The sequence below is a fragment of the Gossypium hirsutum genome, chromosome D07, assembly GCF_007990345.1.
Source record: "Gossypium hirsutum isolate 1008001.06 chromosome D07, Gossypium_hirsutum_v2.1, whole genome shotgun sequence".
Classification (NCBI taxonomy): domain Eukaryota; kingdom Viridiplantae; phylum Streptophyta; class Magnoliopsida; order Malvales; family Malvaceae; genus Gossypium; species Gossypium hirsutum.
In genome coordinates, this window is record NC_053443.1 from 11,381,204 (window position 1) to 11,397,685 (window position 16,482).

At 32.2% G+C, this 16,482-nt stretch overlaps 2 protein-coding genes across 2 annotated transcripts; both read left to right on the forward strand.

Annotated features, from left to right (window-relative positions):
- Positions 1-4,523: 4,523 nt before the first annotated feature.
- On the forward strand, positions 4,524-8,981 carry LOC121219387 (lysM domain receptor-like kinase 3). Its single transcript, XM_041097466.1, has 12 exons — positions 4,524-5,287; positions 6,079-6,112; positions 6,226-6,230; positions 6,328-6,486; positions 6,743-6,933; positions 7,248-7,337; positions 7,548-7,641; positions 7,722-7,873; positions 7,962-8,053; positions 8,127-8,265; positions 8,384-8,482; positions 8,559-8,981. Exons 1-12 carry the CDS (start codon positions 4,648-4,650, stop codon positions 8,721-8,723), a joined length of 1,860 nt encoding a protein of 619 aa, XP_040953400.1. The 5' UTR covers positions 4,524-4,647; the 3' UTR covers positions 8,724-8,981.
- A 2,745-nt stretch (positions 8,982-11,726) lies between these two features.
- Positions 11,727-13,170, forward strand: LOC121219388 (40S ribosomal protein S27-2). Its single transcript, XM_041097467.1, has 4 exons — positions 11,727-11,840; positions 11,976-12,077; positions 12,186-12,214; positions 12,849-13,170. Exons 1-4 carry the CDS (start codon positions 11,838-11,840, stop codon positions 12,973-12,975), a joined length of 261 nt encoding a protein of 86 aa, XP_040953401.1. The 5' UTR covers positions 11,727-11,837; the 3' UTR covers positions 12,976-13,170.
- Positions 13,171-16,482: the final 3,312 nt, after the last annotated feature.

Sequence of the window (16,482 nt, forward strand, 5' to 3'; positions counted from 1 at the left end):
TATACATGCAGACAGTGAAAGAAATAGAAAATTAAATAAATAAATGATTAATACTATAATTATATTGCAGTAAAAATACAATAGAGGCTGCTAAATTTTGGAGTCCGATTGTTTGTTTCTCTATTCGAAAAAATAAATAAATCTGTCGTTGTCACTTAGATTAAATAATAGATTGGTATTTTTTGTTAAAAAATTTATATATTTGTATTGTTAAAAACTGATGTAACTGATAGAATAATCAGACAGAGACACGTAGCACGTCATGTGTACCTTATGCTGACGTATAGAGACTAATTTTTAAAAGTAGACATCGATGGATTTTTTAATAGAAAAGTCAATTTGCTCTATGATATGATGTATAGAGACTAATTTACATGTTCTTTGAGTATAAGGGGCAGAATGCAATCCAACTTCTAGTACATGAACCATCATGGTATACTAAGACCACCTTAATTATCTTCCAAAATGCTCTAATCAATAATTTATGAAGGAATGATATAACTTTTGGCCACTGAACTTGAATTCTGTTAATATTTGATAATGTGACCAATATTACTGAAATAGGATTAGATTTAAAGACCCACAATTGATTGGTATAACAATCCGAATAAAGGGGTCGAACAAAATGCTTGAAATTGGTAAAATTTAAAAATCATGACAAAAATAAGCAATTGAACAGGTTTAATCAATTTAATATTGTTTAGATTTTAATGAATTTTAATTATTTATTTAATTATGGTTGGTTTGGCGGTTGAACTGATCAAATTAGTTGAATCGAAAATCAATGGTTTGAGTTCAACCACTGGTTCTTAGAATACTAAATACAACACTCTAAGATTATATCATATCATCGCTTGGAATTTTATATAAAATGTTAAATTTTCAAGTGATGACGTGATACAATCTCAAAGTGTTTCATTATCGAACTTTTATATTTTTCGAGTTTAAGGATAAAAAGTAAACATAATCATCAAATTTAAATGTTAAAATACACAAAAGAAATAAACGTACCGAAATAATTTAATTATCAATTTCAGACATAAAAAATATATTATCTCATTTGATTTAACAACCCAAATTATTTCAAACTTTACAATATTGAAAAATAATCAAATATCTGTAAAGTTGCCTTTTGTTTTATTAAATAATGCCTGCTAATATAGATTGTTTCAATACGACAGGTTTAAATGTTACCCGCGCGTTTCGCGCGTGGGTTATAATTTGTCCACCTTGCTTCAATGATTAAAAATAACGGTAAAATATGTTAAAATTTGGTCACATTAAAGGGAATATTTTGTCAACAAAAGTGACACATTTTGAAAACATTTAAATTTGAGATTTATTATGTATAATTATTTCTAAATTATTTATTTTTGTATTAGTTTTAATTTGATTAGTCAATTTTAGTTTAAATTGTTTCGATTTTTAATTTGTTTGTGTTGTAATATGTTAGTTTTACTTTATCATTGTTCAAACATTTATTTTTATTTTTATTTAATTAAATTATAATAGCAAGCTTAAAAAAGAGAGAGGGTAAACTACATTAGTAGTCACTCAACTATTAATAAATTTTTTTGGTTACTCAATTATAAAAAGTTACAAAATAGTTACTCATCTTTTAAAATTAATATAATAACAACTTTAACCCTCAAATATGTATACATTGTGTCAACTTAATTTTTTTTTCTTAAATAATAGCTCATAATGTTTACATTTGACCTAATTTTGTATTATTTTTACATGAAAATATAAGTCAAAACATTATTAGTAAAATAGAAATAAAAACAAAAAAATTCTTAAATTTTGCTTCTTATTAAATTAAATAATCTTCAAATACATTGCTTTCGTTATATTTTAAATGGTTGAAAATTTAATATCTCTCGATGATAATTAACTATTTTTTGGTAAATATAAATGTCTCGTTTGATTACTAGTGTAATAACAGATAAATGATTGTATGAAACTGTGATTCCACATCATCCTTATCCCTTTCCAACGGGAGAATGACAAATCAGATTTTTCCTTCTGATTTTCAGCTTTTTTTCTCCTGAAAAAAATTCAAATCCAACTAAAAATACTAGATATTAAGAGAAAAATCCGATTTGTCATTTTCCCATTAAAAAGGGATAAGGATAACGTGGAATCGCGGTTCCATACAATCCTTTCTCGTAATAGCATAAGGAAAATGTTTATTTATTATGTATGTATTACAATAGCTAGACATAAAATAAATAATATTTAGTACAATTTCAAACTTAAAATTAGAAATATGAGTAATAACTCTTGTAAAAAAATAAGACCTTTTCAAAAAGTGAAATATTTTCTTCTTTGCTAAAAAAAAATTATGGGAGTAATTAAATATTACCAATTGAATAAGTTTATCATTAATTCATATACTAAACATAAAAAAAATACTTTGACCAAAAATAGCATAAGAGCTAATTTTTTTTTTTTTAAAAAGTTAAGACCAAATTGACACAATGTATAAATGTTTGAGGGTTAAAGATACTACTATGTCATTTTTAAAAGGTTGACACACCATCTTTTCATTGGCCATGCAACAACAAGTGACCAAAAAATAAAAATTGAATAATTGGGTGACCAGTTTGTAACTTCATAATCAGGTGATAAAAAAATTTACTACTAATTGGATGACTAATAATGTAATTTACCTAGAAAATATTAAAGGTTAAGCAAAAATATTTACTGATTAATTTTAATAGAAGTCCTCAAATAATAATTTAAAATTTAAATCGATTCTTAAACTCTAAAATGTTCCAATTGAGACTTTAAAATACTTTGTATCGTATTAACATCAACTAGGTCGTTAAATAAATATTCGGACATGATGTAAAACATATTTAGAACACATGAATTAAAAGTTAAATTCATGTATACTTATCGTATATACAATTTAGATATAAAATATTAAAAAAAAAGCAGTGTCTTTAAAATTTATCAAGTCTATTTTTTATCACCTTATATCCAAATTGGAGTACAATACGTAAATGTATATTTAAAATTTAATCTATGTATTTTAATTATGTTTCACATGAATTTTTAATTATTTAATCTAAAATTGAAGGCTAAGTTAAAGAAAAACTTAATTCATACAATATTGATATTCTTGTAAGTAAATTATAATATGTATAATAATAAATTTAACCCTTGATATTTATATTTTTTTATTAATTTGACCATTATTTTTTTACCTAAGTTTGATCATGAACCTTTCAAAAATAATCAAAATTATTTTTTAATAGAAATATTGACTAAATAATAATTTTTAACGATGTTGGGATGTCAACTTATGTGACAATCTACGTCTACTGTTGATGTGACAATTCTTTTTATATGTTACGTTAATAAATAATTTAAATTTTATAAAAATATAAAATAAAATAAAATAAAAATGCAAAATGCAAAAAATTATAAAATGTTCATAGATTGTCATGCGAGTTGTCATGTTTAAAAGTTTAATGTTTTAGTCAGTATTTTCATTAAAATAATAAATTGACTTTTTTTAAAAAGTTGATAGTCAAAATTAAATATTTTTAAAATATTGGAGGTCAAGTTTAGCTAAAAAATAATAAAAACCATTGATAAAAAAAAGAAAGCTAAATTTATAATATGACTTTAGAATGTGATACATAGATCTAAGCCACCACATTAAAAAAGAAAAAATTAATATTTAATATCAGTGTGGACCGAGTCAGCGCCATTCGCCGCCTTCAACTCAAAATCAGGGGCGCGTGCATCACACTATACACTCTCCCGAGAGTGAAATTAACATCTCCAAAGACAAAAATAATCCGCGGCAATTCATAATTGGAAGGTACGAATATGCCCAACCACAACCAAGACGATAATTAATTAATTCAATAGAAAAAAGGTAAATCACATACGAAGTAACTAAACTATTAGTAGGTCTACGTTTTAGTCACTTAAATTCAAAAAGCTACAAAATAGTCGCTGAAATATTTGAAAATTTTCATTTAAGTCACTATACTGTTAAAATCGCTGTTATATGGCATTATTTGTTCACACCGCTTGCACTAATCGAAAGCTCTTCTTTTCATTCTCTATTACAACTTAGTTTTTTTTTCATAAAAGAACTTTGAATGTCACGAATTCGCAAACCAAAATCTAAGTAGCTTTCTTCTTCAATCTTCGACAACCGTCAACTCGACTTGAATCTAAGGTATGTTTTTCTACTTGTCGATGGGTACTAATCCACCGTACTATTTGTTGAATCGTTGCTTGGAGCTTGCTAGCCGGAATTAAAAAAAAAGCCCAGTGACTTAAATAAAAACTTTCAAATAATTTAGTGATTTAAATGAAAACTTTCAAATAATTAAGTGACTATTTTGTAACTTTTTGAAGTTAAGTGACCAAAAAGTAAACTTACTAATAGTTTAATGACTTTAATTATAGTTACCCAAAAGTTATAACGATAAATAAATAAGCGCCAAATTTGCCCAATGATAAATTGTCACGTCATATCTCTTGTTCCTTTTTTTATCATTTCGTTTCAAACATCACCGGTCAACGTTCTCAAATTTATCTTCCGTTCTTCTTCAGCTCTCCTCTTCCCTTTAAATCCCCCCCTAAAAAAATTAGAAATTTAGGGTTTTCAGATTCACAAAGATGCTGAAATTAATCTCGATTCTGTTGCTATTAATCTCGATTTCATCAATTTCAGTTGAATCAAGGTGCAGCAGAGGCTGTGACTTGGCTTTAGCATCGTACTACGTTTGGCAAGGATCAAACTTGACCTTCATATCTCAGATTCTTAACTCAAGCCTCGTACCGTACTCAACTACTAATTTCGATTCGATCCTTGCTTATAACCCACAAGTTGCGAACAAAGACAGTGTCGAAGCTTTTAGCAGGCTTAACATCCCTTTCCCTTGTGATTGCATCAATAACGATTTCCTTGGCCATGTTTTCACCTACTCGGTTCAACCGGGCGATACTTACGATAAAATCGCTGGTTATTATTCCGATTTGACGACGGTTGCTTGGTTGCGGCCGTTTAATAGCTATCCTGAGACCAATATACCCGATAGTGGGGTGGTTAATGTGGTGGTCAATTGTTCGTGTGGAGATTCTGCTATTTCCAAGGATTACGGTTTGTTTGTTACGTATCCGCTCCGGGAAAATGAGACTTTGGATACTGTGTTGACTCAGGCGAATTTGTCATCGGATTTATCGGGGTTGGTGCGGCTTTACAACCCGGGGGCAAATTTCAGCTCAGGGTCTGGCTTGGTGTATATTCCGGGACGAGGTGATTCCTTTAAACCTTTTATTTTTATTTTTTTAATTTTGCTCTAGGATTATCATTTTCGAGCAAAGATGATTTCATTAGTATTTTAGTTTGATTTTGTGTTTTTGTTAATTTTATAGGTAAATAAAAATGGGGTCTTTTTATGCAGAAAAAAAAGGATAATTTTTTATGGGATTTTAGTTTGATTTATTTGGTTTGATTCTGTTTTAATTGATTCAAGTGATGTTTTTTTAATATATATTTAGTAAAATAAATGAAATAATTTTGTTCTTCGGTTACCCATGGAATTTACACAAAATGTTTATCTTGTTGTAAAAGTATAAGGAGGCCCTGTTTTAGGAGTTGATTGCATTTTGCCTCTTTACTAAAGAATGAGTAAATTAGTCTTTGTACAAATAGATTTTTTCTGTTAAAAATTCATCCAAATCTATTGTTCAAAAATGGTGTAGCTGACGGAATAGCTAAACAGTTACATGTGGTATGTCACGTGTACCTCCTGTTGACTTATAGAGACTAGTTTTTGATAGTGAAAATAGATGAAATTTTTAACAAAAGGAGCAGTTTGCTCTTTGAACAAATGTACAAGGACTAATTTGCCATTTTTTGAGTGGAGGAGGCAAAATGCAATCCACCTCTCAGTACAAGGACTTCCATGATAGTTTTACCTCAACTTGTTGATATTTTAACACCAAAGGGTATGTCATTTTGGTTGCATACACTGAGTGTCATGACATGAACAACTGTTAATTTCATAATTTGCCTCAATAAGCGATTTTTTTTTTGTTTTGCAGATGCTGAAAATAGTTTTCGTCCCCTCAAATCAAGGTACATAATAAAACATCAAACTTTGAAGATAGTTTAATGAATTATTATTGTTTGTTTAAGCTTTGAATACTTCAAATTTCTAAATGTGCTTCTTCTTTCTTTCTGTTTTGCAGCAAAGGTGGGTTGGCCTTCTTTGCATGTCGCTTTATATTGGGATGTTGATTGACTGGAAATCTGTTATACCTTAACCTTATATCTTGCCTTTATATAAGCAGGAATTTCAGGTGGAGTTATCGCCGGGATAGCTATAGCAGCCGTAGTGGTATCACTATTGCTGGCATTTGGTATTTATGCTAAATTTTTCCGAAAGAAGTCAAAGACAACATCATTGCTTTCGACGGTTTCCCATGACGTATCGGCTGAAGCTGGGAATGGTACCCCGCAGCTCCTCTCTCCCCTTTTGGTTTTTAATGAACGGCGGACTTATTCACAAATTTAATGCTTTTTAAAGTATTTTTAGACCGTTCCGCCAGTTGAATCTCTGAAAACACAGTTCATATAGGCGATTAAATAGCAATGCTGGCCTTTGCTCCAAAATGTGGAGCAAAACAACATGCTTTTAATCTTGATTACATTATCTTAATTGCTAATTGTTCGCTGCTCTTTCTTTTCTTTGTGGGATCTGTTTAGTTTTTGGAAGCAAAGCAGCAGAATCAACTGGAACTGTTGCTGCTTCTCCCGGCCTTACCGGCATTACTGTAGACAAATCAGTTGAGTTCTCATATGAAGAACTTGCCCAAGCGACTGATTATTTCAGTATGGCTAACAAGATTGGTGAAGGTGGCTTCGGGGCTGTTTACTATGCAAATTTGAGAGGCGAGGTTAGTTCGTAATTGTCTATGATTACATTTAGTCAAGTCATTGTTAGCTGTTAATAATGTTAATACTCTTTAGATGTGTCCTGTCACATTTAGTACACTGTTTTCATGTTTATTAAACTTGTCATGTCAGTGTTGTGTTTTCATAATGTCTCTTATATACAGAGTAAACAGAACTTTGCTGTTTCTGGCATTTTCATTGTAGCTTCCTGTTTAATGCTTTTTAAGGCTAAATATACCTGCATCTACATCAATGAACCATTGCCTTCTCATGTTGGTTCCATAAGTCATTTACGTGTTTATTACTTGTTGTCCAGGAAGCTGCAATCAAGAAGATGGATATGCAGGCATCCAAAGAATTTCTGGCTGAATTGAAGGTTTTGACACGTGTTCATCACCTGAACCTGGTAATAATACTTTCTTTTTTCTCATGCTTGGCAAGGTGTATTAAGTGCAATCGTGTTTGGATTCTGCGAGTTAACAGCAAACCGAAACTTTTAAAAGGGTGGTCACCTTTTTTCTTCCTCTGTGAACATCCTTTTGCAGTTATGACCTTCTAAATTTCTTATTTTGATATTTATCTTCAAATTGAATATTAATGTGGACATCCAATGCAGGTGCGTTTAATTGGATACTGTGTTGAAGGCTCTCTTTTCCTAGTTTACGAATACATCGAGAATGGCAATCTAAGCCAGCATTTGCGAGGATCAAGTGAGGCTTCTTACATGGAAATTAGTGCTACTGCTATTGACTCAAAGCAGCACTAACAGATTTCTGTTGTTTATTTCCAGGCAGGGAGCCACTTCCTTGGTCTACTCGCGTGCAAATTGCCCTTGACTCAGCCAGAGGTCTTGAATATATCCATGAGCATACGGTCCCTGTTTACATTCACCGTGACATTAAATCAGCTAATATATTGATAGACAAAAAGTTCCGTGCGAAGGTTATTTTTCCTAATCTATTATCAGGTGAACTGTTCGAACACTTCTTGTCATTGTTGTACTGAATCACTTTTTAAAATTATCATGAAGGTTGCCGATTTTGGATTAACGAAACTGACAGAAGTCGGAAGTGCATCACTACCCACACGTCTTGTTGGGACATTTGGATACATGCCACCAGAGTAAGATAATTTTTGTTTGCAGAAGTTGGTGTTCTTGTAAAAGTGGACTAAGTTCATTCCTATTTGTTTACAGATATGCTCAATATGGTGATGTTTCTCCTAAAATAGATGTATATGCCTTCGGGGTTGTGCTCTATGAGCTTATTTCCGCTAAAGAAGCTATTGTCAAGGCAAATGGTTCTCTCGCTGAATCAAAAGGTCTTGTTGCCCTGGTTAGTATTCTTTCAATACCTCTACAATTCATACAAAGCGGTAGGAACTAGGCCGAATTCTGAATTCAAAGATATTATTTTTGTTGAAATCGGAACCTTTTTTTTTCCCCTTCTGCAGTTTGACGATGCTCTTGATGAGCCTGATCCTAAAGAAGGCCTTTGCAGACTTATCGATGCAAGGCTCGGAGATAATTACCCACTAGACGCTGTATTCAAGGTGAGATTGAATTCCTAGGAAATAACTTGCTATCTTTCATGGTTTGAATCTGATGAAGTGATTGTTTCGATTGCAGATGGCTCAGCTTGCGAAAGCATGCACAAAAGAAAATCCTCAGCTACGACCGAGTATGAGATCCATAGTAGTTGCTTTAATGACCCTTTCATCGTCAACAGAGGATTGGGATGTTGGTTCTTTCTATGAAAATCAAGCTCTCGTCAACCTTATGTCCGGAAGATAAGGAACAAGGCGTTGGAAAGGCCTTTTCCTTCCACACCACCATTATTTTGTACCTATGTCAAATGAATTTCTTTTTCTTTTTTTTTTCTCTTAAAGAAAAAAAAAACAAAAAACAACAACTCATTTAAGACCCATTTTTTTGCTATATGTTCTTGATTTGTCATGTGAGAATAAGATCAATGTACATGTTCATTAGAGCTAGGTTAAAAAAGTATATAGGCACTCTCAACATTATAGTCAAAAGTGAAATTTTAGTTCATATATTGTATAGAACTGGATAATTTAATCATTTTAAGTTTAATATTTAGTGCAAACAAGTAAAATTATATTAACAATCTTGATGGAAAAACAGTTTAAATGCTTTTGTGAACTTTTGAAATATGATTCTATGAAAAAACAAATGTATGTTTTGATTAACATTGTTTAGTTCAGTATTTAGATGGTTTTTCATTGACATTGTTTTCAGTTTTACTTGTTATTTTTGGGTGTAATATAAAAAAAACAAACAATTATATGGACTTATTCATAAATAAAGTGCCTCTAGTATTATATTCTTGTAAAACTTCTTTAACTGCCACAGGAGCATCTTCAAACATATGCAAGTTGTCGTCATTTGAGAGAGTCATTTTTACTATTGCATTCACTACCTTATTAAGTTCTGTAAGATGTATTTCAAGAACCACTTCTCTTCATTTGATAAAATTTGTTGAATTCACCTAACTAGAATGGAATTTGATCCTTTAAGTTTACTATCACCAATAATTATAACCACCTCAAGATTATCAGATTGGATGACGACCTTATCATAATCTTGTTTTTAAAGCAGAAGTAAACCATCTAAAATGCACCAAAGTTCCGCAACAAAAACCGAACACTTCCCTAAGAAAATATTGTAGCCCAAAATCCACTTCCCCTTTTCATCTCGTATTATTTCACCTACGCCAAAGAAACCAGATACAATCTGAACAACTTCACCAGTGTTAAGGAAAAAACGCATACCTAAAGTCATTTGTTTAGAATAGTGTTGCTGTGAACTGAATAATATTGATTTGCCCAGTTGTATGATACCTTAATAATTTCATCCGGATTCATTAATTTACCATGGAAAAAAATTAAAGTTCTATTTTTCTAGATGCTCCAAAATAATAACCCAAAGAAGCATGCCCATTTTGATTCTCTCAAGTTGAGATTGGATTCAACCTACAAATTTGAAAGCATTCAATCCTGTAAATTACCATAGAAAAATGCTTTTTTTGGTTTGGTGGGAGAACACAGTTCTAGATATCTTTGGCAGTCTCTAAGAACATGTAATACATCCTAGATTCCATGGCACAAAGGTGACGCGACTCGTCTTGTCCAATCTCCCTCTGAATCTTTTTAGAATTAGTTAGAAGTCTCTATTTTGAGGCTAACCAATAAACTGTCGCACTCTTTAAGGGCTCGAGAATTTCCATACAATGTTCCAAATACCATCCCTTGTATTCCAAGACTTCTCCTTTAGCATCCAGCATGCGCTTTTAACTAAAAAGACACCATACAAAGTACAAGTCCATGATAAAAAATCTGATCCCGTAGAAGCCATAAGTGGTGGAACACTAATATTGATTCATTGGATGACATCTTCTAGCAACCATACTCGAAAAAATTCGAGATTCCAAGTACTGTTTTCCGTTACCATCTCGCTCACCTTGCAATCTAAGTTAATATTCGCATGGCCTGGGACATGTTTAATTAAAGGTTCCACATTAGGAACCCAAGCATCATCCCAACAACGAACAATACATCCATCACCCACTGACCAAATCATATCATCTCGTAGTAAATGCCATACCTTAGCAATGAATTTCCACATAAAGGAACTTCTACTCCGGATGATACACTTCAATAAACTCTCGTTTATTCCATATTTCGCTTTGAGAACCCTAACCCATAAGCCATTCATCTTAGTGACAATATTGTAACCAAGTTTCATCATGAAAGCTTTATTTTGATCACTCAAGCAATAATTCTCAAGGCCTCCACACAATCTAGGCTGATAAATAGTGTCCTGCCTAACTAAATCTATTTTCCGTTTCCCCTAAGGGGCACCCCAAATAAATTGCCTTGCAGTTTCTTACAAAAGCTGAAGTATTCAAATTTATAATTTAAGGACTAAATTTCACTTTTGATTATAATATAGGAATTGCCTATATATATCATACATATTAAAATTGTAGACTTTTGGTTTTAAACCAAAAGTTTCTATTTCTTGCATTCTTTTTTCCCCTATACTTTTAGGCTTTTTTTTTATTTCTCAAAATATCTATTGGGGTGAGCCTAGTGACTAATCTTCTGCATTTTGTAAGTCTATTAAGGGGTAGATGTTGACTATGAGTTTAGATTTCATAAGTAAGGTTAGGGGTTAACAAATGTCCTATAGAGATGTATAGTAAAATGTTTTTAAAAAATACACATGACAAAATTTTAAGATTATTTGTGGAATAAAAAAAAAGTACATTGTTAGTATACTAAATACTAACCCTATATATATACACTTCTTGTAATATATTAAAAGCAATATATAAAGTAGAAAAATTTAAAGTTATACTGAAGAGCAGTCATACCCCTATTACTAATGCGATAGCAAATAATATTTACATATAATATAGACTTGACATTAGGGGTGAGCGTTCGGTCGAGTCGAATCGAATGAAAAAAGTTCGAGTTAATCAAGTTGATGAATCTTATTTTATCATCCTAACTCAATTTGAAAATTTCTCAAATCGAGTAGAGTGAGATGGAATTCGAATCGAATCAAATATATTTGTTTGAGTTAAATTACAAAAATAATTTTGGGTCCTTGTAGTCACTGTCATCCACCATAATAAATCAGTTAAATATAATATATTTTGCCCAAGTTATTAGTAACTTAAGGGTAAAATTTAATAGTCTTGATTTGAATAAAATTTTAATTGTAAGGACGAAGCAGCAATTTTCAGTAATGGACTAAGACTTACTTTATATAGTATGGTAATCTAATATATATTGAAAGGCCCAAAAATCCCTGTTCCAAACCCTAAACCTAAAATCTTCTCATAGCGCCGCTGTCGATCTTCAACCTTTCATACCGCAAACAATGGTAAATCTCCCTTCATACTCTTCGCTTTGGCCATCTCCAGTTATCCATTTCACGTTATTTTAAGTTTCCAGCTACTAATACTCGAATTCGCTTTGTAATTTTTTTTTTGTTTTTCTTACTGGTGTGATTTTTCAGGTTCTCCAAAACGACATCGATTTGTTGAACCCTCCGGCCGAGCTCGAGAAGAAGAAGCACAAGCTCAAGCGTCTTGTTCAATCTCCCAATTCCTTCTTCATGGTTATATATATATATTTAGCCTTTTCTTACTTAAAATTTTTTCATGTAGTGATTCGTTATATATGGTGGATTAACATTTTTCTTTTTAATTTTTTGCTCTCTCTAAAGGATGTCAAATGTCAAGGCTGCTTCAACATGTAAGTTTTTTTTTTTTGGTTTTAATTAGTGTTTAATTGAGTGATAAATCTCAAAATTATACACATGAAATTTTGGTATTTATTCAAAATACATCTATAATTATTTGTGTATGCAATAAATTGATTCAATATTTATAATGATGTTACTGATGTGAAAATTAAAAAAAATAAAAATTTTATCTGCACCAAATTGAAGATTAGGGATAAATCATAATTACTGGGTTTATATGTTAGATGTGCTTCGACATGCAAGTTTTTGTGGTAAAAGTACCATAGCAGCCATTATACTGAGAGCCAAATTGTATTTGGCCTCCTTTACTACAAAAGGGTAAATTAGTCCTTGTACATTAGATGAGGAGGAAATTAATCTTTTTTGCTAAAGCTGACGTGTTTGACAGAATAATCAAGTAGTGACACGTGGTGTGCCACGTGCACCTTGTGCTGATGTAAAGAGATCAGTTTTTTCTTTAGTCTAACGTAGATAGACCAATTTGATCATTTTTTGAGTAGAGGGGACAAAATGCAATTTGGCTTCTAGTACTTTTACCGTTTGATGTTGGTTTTTGGTTTTAATTAGTATTTAATTGATGAATATATAATCTTAATTTCTGGGTTTTTGTTTTATTTTTGGTAGAACAACCGTATTTAGCCACTCTCAAACTGTGGTGGTGTGTGGGAACTGCCAGACGGTTCTATGCCAGCCGACTGGCGGTAGAGCTAGACTCACTGAGGGCTGCTCTTTCAGGAAAAAGGGTGACTAAATCCGATCCAGCGGCGACGAGTCGAGGAAGAGTTGTTTTTTTGTATGGTCCCACTCTGGTTATCTTTTTGATGTGGTAAAATTTGTCTCAAATCTTGGAAGTAGAATTAAGGATTTTAGAATGACTATTATGTGCTATTGTTCTTGATTTAGTGTGGATGGTTTTTGGGTTTAATGAATTTTGTTTTGAGTTGCATTTGATCGGTTTTCTGTGTTTGATATAAAATATTTATGGTCTAATTATATATTCCATCCATATACATAGTCTCCCTACTTTAAGTAGTCCAATTGTTCTGACTGATTTGATCCTTGGACCCTACAAAAATTGAGAAATTAGTTGGGTTGTTAGTAAACACTTGAACAGCTGATTTTAGTTGATTTTTTTTTTTGGTATATATAAATGGCTGAGTTGCTAATTTCAGGTGATTTAATGACAATGTTTAACAAATGTTACCCTATTTGACTAATCTTTAATTTTTGTGAAGAGAATCAAAATTTGAGTTTTTTAAAATGGCTTATTACATGGTTTAGTACTTGAATTTGACTTTTTCTATGTAATTTTTTGGTCTAATATGATACTTGTATGTGATAGAAGTATATTTTGGTGCCCAAAAGGAATGATGAAAACTTTTAATGTGTAATTTGAGTTTTAAAGTTGATTTAATAAAAATCTACAATTAGCTAATAATTTTAACTATTAACTTTCATTGAACTGTTTGTATTTAACAAATTAAATGCGAAGTTAAACAAATTCATAATTAATATTATATTTATTTAATAAAATAATAAAAAATTCAAACATAATAATATTAACCATTAATTTGTATCAATCTACTCTAAAATTTAAATTGAACACTTATTATTTTTGGGAGTCAAAATATATAATTTTTTTGTGAAATATGGATATGTCCATATTGGACGAAAGAGTGTAATACACTAAAAAGAGTCAAACTTCATTACGAAATGCTATATTAAACTTTCTAGAATTTGCTCGAATTTGTTCTAATTATGTGATAAAAAGACTTATCTCTATTGAATATTGGCAATATCTCACATTAGGAAAAGATAGAAAGGGAGGGGGTTTGGTTTGTTATATATAGAACCCCTCCCCCTTAGGTTTCATCATCCCAAAATCTCATTTTGAAAATCCAAGTAGCTAATTGTAACTTGGTGTTGATATTCTCTTTTGTAATATTTCTAGTGGAAATATTAATTTGGTAGTATCCGAGGACGTAAGCTAAATTGGCTGAACCTCGTTAAATTCTGGTGTTTTATTTCTTATTTGTTTGCTTATATTTAATAGCTTTATGTTTGTTATATTTATTTAGTTATTATTGCTATAAATAATTAAGTGAGTTCTGTCTAGTTGTTGGGTTTTAAGTGGGACCATTTGTGACCCCTCCAATTTAACTGAGAATTTTCTTAGTATAATTGTTGGCATAATAATTATCTAAATATTTCTGATAATATTGTTATTAATATTATCGTCGCTTTCGCAACAATTGGTATCAGAGCCAAGATTTTGTAGTATGCTCTATGTTTGCAGCTTAGTCTGATCTTACACATCAGAAACATTTCCTAAAGCTTGTGGGTATTCCGCATTTGGTGGCTATTAAATAGAAGCTATGGCAAAAATGACAGAAGAAAAACCATCCACATCAACAACCACGTCGTACATTTTGTCGAGGGTTGGAACTGCAAATACGAGATTTACAGTGGAAATTTTTGATGGAACAGGTCATTTCGGCATGTGGCAAAGTGAGCTTCTAGATGCCCTCTTTCAACAAAGTCTAGATATTGCCATTGAGGAAGAAAAACCAGAAGGGGTTGATGATAAAGAATGGAAGACCATCAACCAATTGGCATGTGGTACAATTCGATCATGTCTTTCCAAAGAGCAGAAGTATACATTCAGTAAAGAGACTTCTGCAAGTAAATTGTGGAAAGCATTGGAGGAGAAATTCCTGAAGAAGAACAGTCAAAATAAGTTGCATATGAAGAAAAGACTGTTTCGTTTCAGTTATGTTCTTGGTACCACGATGAACGAGCACATTACCAATTTTAATCAGCTGGTGGCTGATTTGTTGAATTTGGATGTGACTTTTGAAGACGAAGACTTGGCGTTAATGTTGTTGGGATCGCTTCTTGAGGAGTTTGAGTACCTTGAGACTACTCTACTTCATGGAAAGTCAGAAGTAACTTTCAATGAAGTAACTGCTGCATTGTATAGCTATGAACTACGCCGAAAGGATAAGTTGAAAGGTTCAGGTGAAGCAGCAGTGGAAGCATTGGTAACAATAGGTCGTCAGCAAAGTCAGTCTAAGGGGAAGAGAAGAAAGTCCAAAGGTCGAGCTGTTGCCAAAGATGAATGTTCCTTTTGCAAAGAAAAAGGACATTGGAAGAAAGATTGTCCAAAATTGAAGAAAAAAGGGAAGACTCCGCAAGATGCAAATGTTGCAGAATGCAATAGTGAAGCAGAGTCAGACTTTTCTCTTAGTATGCCATCTTCAACATCACATGCAGATGAGTGGATCATGGATTCTGGTTGTTCCTATCATATGTGTCCCATTTGGGAATGGTTCTTTGAATTTCAAAAACTAGATGGAGGAGTTGTTTACATGGGTAATGATAACACATGTAAAACAGCCGGGATAGGTTCAATTAAACTAAGGAATCATGATGGATCTACTAGAATTTTGCAGGATGTACGATATGTCCCAAAGTTGAAGAAAAATCTCATCTCTTTGGGGTCTTTAGAATCTAAAGGCCTAGTTGTGACAATACGAGATGGAGTTCTTAAAGCAACTTCAGGAGCATTGGTGATGTTGAAAGGCATAAGAAAGAACAATCTGTATTACTACCAAGGTAGTACAGTGGTCGGGACAACAGCAGCAGCAATTTCGAGTACCAAGAAGGACGCTGAGGCAACACAGCTGTGGCATATGCGTTTGGGCCATGCTGGTGAAAAATCCTTGCAAACTCTAGCGAAGCAAGGATTATTTTGCAAGGATTATTGAAAGGTACAAAGACTTGCAAACTTGAATTTTGCGAGCATTGTGTTCTGGGAAAACAACGAATGGTGAAATTTGGCACTGGGATTCACAATACCAAAGGTATTCTAGATTATGTGCATTCTGATGTATGGGGATCGTCCAAGACTCCATCACTTGGAGGAAGACGTTATTTTGTCACATTTATTGATGATTTTTCCAGAAGAGTTTGGGTGTTTCCTATGAAGAACAAAGATGAGGTCCTTGAAGTTTTCCTTAAGTGGAAAACTAAAGTTGAAAATCAGACAGGAAGGAAGATTAAGGTTCTCCGATCAGAAAACGGTGGAGAATATAAAAGCGATCCATTCCTGAAGATATGCCAAGATTGTGGCATAGTAAGGCACTTCACCGTAGGTGGAACACCGCAATAGAATGGGGTGGCAGAGCGTATAAATCGAACGCTTGTGAAGAAAGTTCGATGTATGTTATCTAATGCTGGATTAGATAGAAAGTTTTGG

Bases quoted from the DNA above. Each gene is read 5' to 3' on its own strand.
- LOC121219387 (XM_041097466.1), top strand. From the start codon at position 4,648: ATGCTGAAATTAATCTCGATTCTGTTGCTATTAATCTCGATTTCATCA. The intron at 6,934-7,247 runs GTTAGTTCGTAA...CTTGTTGTCCAG, and splicing joins ATGCAAATTTGAGAGGCGAG to GAAGCTGCAATCAAGAAGAT. The intron at 7,338-7,547 runs GTAATAATACTT...CATCCAATGCAG, and splicing joins GTGTTCATCACCTGAACCTG to GTGCGTTTAATTGGATACTG.
- LOC121219388 (XM_041097467.1), top strand. The intron at 12,078-12,185 runs GTTATATATATA...CTCTCTCTAAAG, and splicing joins CTCCCAATTCCTTCTTCATG to GATGTCAAATGTCAAGGCTG. The intron at 12,215-12,848 runs GTAAGTTTTTTT...TATTTTTGGTAG, and splicing joins TGTCAAGGCTGCTTCAACAT to AACAACCGTATTTAGCCACT.